We start from the raw sequence: 6,790 nt of genomic DNA, 5'->3' as shown, positions 1-6,790 counted from the left end.
GAGACCTGAAGACTTCCCTCGTAGGGAAGGCTGATAACAATTCCTTAAGTTAAGGAGTCTCTTTGCCAAAGATCCCTGCAAGAAGTAGGGACTAAGTCCCCACCTGATAAGGAACAAACTTTCACAAAACTAACACATTTGAAACACAGAAATAAGCAGTGTCAAGACCAAGAGAGGCCTGATACTCCTGTCCTTACCTGAAGAACTCATGAGACAATAAGCTGGACAGTGGTGGACGACACTTTGGGTCTGGATTCAGCAGTGTGCAGTGCAAGGTTTGCTGAAAGCTGGAGAGAATATCTGCTGAAACTGAAATCCAAAGCACCTACAGTTAGGTTTCTCTCTCAGCACTGAACAGGTCATGTTTAGGAGTCCTCCATCCTCCCCCAAACTTATTCTTAGCCCTAATTGATAGCAAAATTGCAAAAAGAAGGGAAAATAGCATTTCCATTGCTCTTCCTAAGCTGTTTACTGGGGTTCCAAGGAGTATTATTGTCATCCCAAGAAGCTTCCTGCTCTCTCCCTGCTGGAAGGTGGCAGCTCCTGCTCAGCTGAGCACCCACATAATGTGTCCATAACCCTTGGTGAGATGGCTGGTGGGATGGGGCCAGAGCAGGTTTGGGAGTGCTGTCTCAGACGGACTGGTGAGCTCCAGCCACATCTGACCACGTCCAAATGCAGGAAAAGGGGAGCACAGGAGAAGCCAAGGTCTGCCTTCAGCTCAGCAAACACTGAGAACACCACTGGCCACTGAACCCACAGCACACCTGCCACCTGTACAACAGGTGAACAGCTTGAGGCACACAGGGACCTGCCAGCAGCTAAATCAACAGGGGCCATTCCTCACCCTCATCGTTGAGCACTGTCAGCAGGTTTTCAACTGTTGTCCCAAAGGCATAGGCATCCCTTGCATGCCCGTGGCTGCTGGGCAGAATCTTGAAATCTGCAGACTGAAAATAAAACCAAAACCATCAGCCAAGCAGGAGCTTAAGAAATATTGGTAGTTTCCATAAGCCTCTATTCCCCCATGACATACAATCTCCAATTCTTTTTATAGCACCTAAGTTCCACTCTGTACCCTACAAGTGGAGTATTATACTAAAAAACCTCCACCAGGGAATTTATAACCCAAAGGAGCAACTGCATCACGATGGAACAAATCCCCAGTGGATGTATGCAGGCAACAGCTTCTAGCTTTTCTATGGAAACGGGCGATAATTAAAGAGCACTCCTTCAGCACAAGCAACTCCTAGGATGCTCAGTGGGTAGGAAGTGACTAACAGGTGGACAAAAGGCTTTTATCAGAGCTACACAACCGTGGGGCACAGTGATCTGAGCAATCTCAGCAGCCACTCTGTCATTTTTGCAAAGCTTTGGTGATTTCAAAGCATCAAAGCTGCAACACAAGATGTTTGAAAAATATTATTCCCTATGCCCAACAACATTCCTAAACCAGGGATGGGATAGAAGTGGGGAAAAAGGAAGAGAGGAAACCTCAGGTATCATCCAAGATACCTGGACATTCCATGTCATTCAGGCATAAGGACATAAAACATATGAATGAAAAACTATTTCCTGACCATCACATTTAATTTGTTGCCAGCAGGAAGTTCCCTGAGCAAGTGATATTACTTACCATCTCCTCGCAAGGGATGCACGACTGGTCTCGTACTGACTTGACATGAGAGAGGAACTGGAAGGAGAAGAAGGGAGACATGAGCTGCCAAGCAGCAGAGCAGGCTGTTCCCACAGGCCAGAGCTGACAGGTGCCAGAAGCTCTGCCCTGCCCCTTTTGCTGGCACCCAGGACAGCTGTGCTTTCCCCTGCCCAGAGGGGAAGCACCAGTGGACCAGGTGTGAAGCACAAAGCAGTTCCAGGGCCTCACAGCCTACTTATCCCACTAGTCCTCAGTCCTATCACCTTGCATCATCCACTTGCGCAGGGAAAGGATCTCAGGAGCTTTAGCAGTCAGGTTTTACTGCAATGCTCTTTGCATTATTGTGCACCACCACGCACACCAGTTGTGTGTGTGCCTGATCCCCTGTGAAAGGTGATCCATGCCAGGGACACACCACACAGTTTGTGAAGGATTTGTAGATCCTCTGAGAGAAAAGGCAATATGCATCAGTGACACAGTGCCAGGCTGCAGCAATGACTCTGCACAGCATGCAGCACAAATCAAACCCAGAACTGTTCTGCTAACAAGCAGTGAAGGTGCCACCAGCAAAAGCTAAGGAGTCATTTAAATTATTTTCCTTATTGATCCACTTCAGCCTGGATCTTCCTGCTCCACACTAAGGCTTTTTTTTTTGTTTGCTTTTAAATCAGTTCAGAGGAGCAAAGATTTCTCATCCTCCAGCCAGCAGTGTCTCTTAGAAAAGTAACTTTTTGGCTAATGGGGAATTAGTTTGTTCAGATGATGTAATTTTATAGTTACAGTGTCCTTAGAGTAAAGGTTCAGGTCAGAGCTGGAAGTGAGCCAACACACTTAAGTGTAAATTCAGCTAAGTGGAAGGACTTGGGCTTTCACATCCATAGATGGCCACTTTCCACAGGCCAGGAATCCTCTCCTGGGCATCAGAGGGTGAACTTGGCTTTGGCTCTTACCTCTGGGGTGGCTTCACTGAATTTACAGACTGTTTCCATTCCTCCCAGCTTCCAGTGCCCATCCTCGCTTACAAACACGGATGATAAACAGACATTGTTATGTGTTAGGTTTCCCTAAAACATAAAAAGAAGGATAACAGACTTGGGGGATAGATGAAAATGCAAAATCTTAATCAGCACTAATTAGGTGGTGCAAGGGGCTGAGGGAAAGTTGCCAAAAAGCACAGAGCTCCTCTGGGATTTTGTAGGTGACTAGCAGGTGCTGGGCAGGAGGGTTTGAGAGCAGACAAAGCTCTAATTGTCACAGCCCCTGCAATGCAACTGTAAATCCAGGGAAGTCCTTCAACTATGAACACAAAGCCCTAGAGCTACAGTCTGAGCTGGGGTTTAACTGCAGGCCTGGACAAACACACAGTGCCCAAACAGGGGAGCAGTGACAACAACCTCTGACACAAGGGAACAGCTGTAAACAAATGGCAAAGCTGAGCAATCCCATTGCCCTAAAGCAAGAAGCACTGCAAGCAGATTCATGACCTGAGAACTGCTTGCTCCCTTCCAAATCCCACACCATGTTCCATTACCCTCCCCACTATAAAGCAGGCAATTATTTTCACAGTTTCAGCCTAAAAGAAGTGTGGGGCATGTGTCTGTCTGTTTGGGAGGGCTCAGGACTGAGACAGTCATCCAGACAAACCCAGGTACAACGTTCTCCTGTTACATTTCATCCATCTCCCATCAAAGCCTGATGATTGCTGTCAGTGGTACCTACCCTGTCATGGAGGAAGATGAGTGCCAGCAACACATCGTAGATCCCTGCGCAGATTTCTGCAGAAGAGAGTGTCTCCAGGACCATCTCCAAAGGCTTCACCCGCTCTGTAACCAGGTGGATCCCATTTGCTTCCACAGTACAAGAGAGGAAGCGCAGAAGGCAAGGGTGGCGCAAGGTTTTCAGGTGCTTCCAGAAACAGAGACATCTGTTAGATCTCATCCAAGGCCTCTCCTTTGGCTGTAGAGCTTAGTCCTGTACTCTGCCATGTTTTCTACCTGAATTTAGACAGCTCATCCCTGCCCTTCACCAAGCACCCAGCACATTTGCTCACTGCAGAACTTTTTATAATACAGCAAAATAGAATCACAGAATGGTTTGGGTTGGAAAGAACCTTAAAGATCATCTAGTTCCAACCCCCCCCTTCACCTACAACAGGTTGCTCAAAGCCCCATCCAACCTGGCCTGGAACACTTCCCGGGATGGGGCAGCAGCCACAGCTACTCTGGGCAACCTGTGCCAATGTCTCAGCACCCTCACAGGGAAGAATGTCTTCCTAATATCTAATTTAAGCCCGCCCTTTGTCAGTTTGAATCCATTCTCCTTTGTCCTGCCACTTCTTCCCCTTGTCCTGACACTCCATGCTCTTGTAAATAGTCTCTCTCTCCATCTTTCCTGTAGGCTCCGTTCAGGTACTGGAAGGAGAAAGTCTTCTGAACATCGTTTCCCACCACTGCTCACAGCACACAAGGAGCTCTGCAGCTGCCAACCCCCTTCTGCCCCCTGCACAGCCAGGGTCAGCTTCCATCCTTCCTCCAGCCCTCAGTCCCCCCATGGGTTTGACCCTGGCTAACCAATTCCCACTCTTCCAAGAAGGAGGAGGGACAGCTGTGCCAAGTCTATCCCAGGCACTCTCTAGTACCTTGGCAGCTTTATTAACCTTATCCTCGTTCTCCCTCTTGTACACAAACACGGAAGCGAGTTTGCCATCCTGGAGCACAGCTGGATAAATGGTGTGTCCTGTGGGCAGTGTGAACGGAGACTCTTCCAGTGTGTAGCTCTTCAAAGCACTGTTCTCCGAGCCCATCACTTGCAGAGTTCACCACTGCAGAGGTGACCTTAGGGAGAAGGAAGACTTTTTCCAGGTGAGGTCCAGTTCCCCCTCAAAGCATTTTCTGCAAAGCATGAAAACAGCCATGAAGAACCTCTTCCTGCCACCACCTCCTTCAGCGTAAGGACAAGAATCAAATCCACAATGTTTATTTTGTAAAGGAAACCAAATGCCCACAGAAGGTTTCAGATCGACAGATGAGCAACTCTCAGCTGACACACAGTACAGCACCCCCAGCTGATCCCTGACCTGGATACCAAACCAAAGCAGGATCCACCAACACCCCCAGCCACACACACACCCACTCCACGGGTTTAATTCACAGACAGCAGTTAGGAACTGCACCTGCCAATGCCTCAGGGCACAAGGAGCCCCATCACTATTCCTCAATTCTCCAAGCCAGAGGGGATTTCAGCATAGGAGAAAGGATTTGAGGGTGGATTTCAGGAGGTTACCTATAAGCAGGTAACCTCCTCCAGCAGCATGCTTTTCCCTTCTCTCCATCTGACAAATATTCCACCTGCCTGCCAACCCTTCCTGCCTCCCACAGCCTGTCAGGAAGAGGCTGACACAGATTTCTGTGCTGCTTCCTCACGTACAGAACTGGTAAAACAAACACGCTGATTGCAGAGGCTCTTTTGGAAAACACTGACCGGGCACATGCTCTGTCATCAGCCTTGTGATCACAGGCTCAGGGCGAGACCCTGAAACCAGAAGTCAGCAAACCTTCACCAGCAATGAGGAGAGAGCAAACTCTCAGTTTTCAGGAAAAGTGAGGGGAAAAGTGCTTCACCACCCTCACAGTAATGAATTTCTTCCTTATATCTAGCTTAAATTTCCCCTCTTCAGTGTGAAGCCATTCCCCCTTGTCCTATCACTACAGCTCCAGAGTCCCTCTCCTCCCCTGTGGCCCCTTCAGACACTGGAATGTTGCTCTGAGGTCTCCACACAACCTTCTCCAGGCTGAACAGCCCCAACACCCACAGCCTGTCCTCATACGGGAGGTGCTCTAGTCCTCTTATCAACTTCACAGCCTCCTCTGGACTTGCACCAACAGTTCCATGTTCCTCTTATGCTGAACATTGTAACACCAAAGTCATTCTCATAACTGTGATCCACCTGAGTGCTGCTGTACAGCAACTAGCCCCAAACACACATCCCCTCCTGGGAGGAGCCCAACAACTCTGAAGTACCAAACACTTCACACAGCCAAGTGACTACAGCAGCCTGTGGAACCACGAGCTATGCTTTACAGCTTCTTTTTGGCTATTAAAACTCCAACAGGCAAAAGCACCTGCCAAGGTGTATGCCCAGGTGGGGCCAAAAACCACTGACAAACTCTGATGCTGAAATAAACCATCACTCACACAATGACACTGTGCAAGGCCCACACATGCTGTGTGAGTTAGGAGCATTACCCACATTATATCCCTTTCCTATCTTACTGTCAATCAACTGTAAACATGAACATTAGGTGTAACACACAGCACACCTCGGGATGGAATCATGGAATATAATTTTACGTGTTGGAATGGACCTTATAGGTTATCTAGTCCCAACCCCCTGCCACGAGCAAGGACATCTCCACACCAGACCAGGCTTTATCCAACCTGGCTTTCAACACTAATGGATGGAGAGGAGCCCAGCAGGGAAAGCCAGAGGGACTGGTAGTTAAGGACAATTTGGGTCTGCTCCCATAAAGAGCTGAAATTCCAATTTAGCTTCTTTGTGGAGTGACAACACCTGCACACAGGGTGTTCACCCGAAACACACATGCTGAGCACTGCACAGCCCAGAGAGAGGTAACTCACGGCCTCCCACTCACCCTCCCCTCACGTCCCAGGCCAGCAGAGCCCCTGGAAGTGCTCTCAGAGGTGCTGGAGGCTTTGCTCCCACAGGCAGAGCTTCCCCAACAGGACACCGACAAGGGCTGGAGAGGGACTGTTAGGAACTGCAGTGATAAGATAAGAGGTCAGGGCTTTAGGTTGAAGGAGGGGCAATTTAGGCTAGATATTAGGAAAAAGTTTTTCCCTGCGAGGGTGGTGAGACACTGTCCCAGGTTGCCCAGGGAGGCTGTGGCTGCCCCAACCCTGGCAGTGTTCACAGCCAGGTTGGATGAGCCTTGAGCAACCTGCTCTGGTGGGAGGTGTCCCTGCCCAGGGCAGGGGGATAGGACTATGATCTCCAAGCTCCATTCCAACCCCTAAAATTCCATGATTCCATGACACCTGCGAACACCCACCCGGCACGAGCAGAGCCACGCACGGGGCAGGTGGGCTAGCAGCAGCTTCCACGGGAAGAAATCC

At 49.2% G+C, this 6,790-nt stretch overlaps 1 protein-coding gene across 1 annotated transcript in view; it reads right to left on the bottom strand.

Moving 5' to 3' along the window:
• SCYL3 (SCY1-like 3 (S. cerevisiae)) overlaps positions 1-4,552 on the bottom strand; it is a 12,913-nt gene extending 8,361 nt beyond the window's left edge. Inside the window, exons 1-6 of the mRNA XM_009079539.1 lie at positions 4,296-4,552; positions 3,377-3,562; positions 2,608-2,721; positions 1,637-1,693; positions 848-950; positions 198-309 (exon numbers count right to left, since the gene is read on the bottom strand). Of these exons, the coding sequence (XP_009077787.1) occupies positions 198-309; positions 848-950; positions 1,637-1,693; positions 2,608-2,721; positions 3,377-3,562; positions 4,296-4,460 (737 nt within the window). The 5' untranslated portion in view covers positions 4,461-4,552. The remainder of the gene's footprint in view (positions 1-197; positions 310-847; positions 951-1,636; positions 1,694-2,607; positions 2,722-3,376; positions 3,563-4,295) is intronic.
• Positions 4,553-6,790: the final 2,238 nt, after the last annotated feature.

Source organism: Acanthisitta chloris, unplaced genomic scaffold (assembly GCF_000695815.1).
Source record: "Acanthisitta chloris isolate BGI_N310 unplaced genomic scaffold, ASM69581v1 scaffold30377, whole genome shotgun sequence".
In the NCBI taxonomy this organism is placed as follows: domain Eukaryota; kingdom Metazoa; phylum Chordata; class Aves; order Passeriformes; family Acanthisittidae; genus Acanthisitta; species Acanthisitta chloris.
The sequence above is the reverse complement of the archived record's forward strand: the minus strand, read 5'-3'. Positions and strand labels throughout refer to the sequence as shown.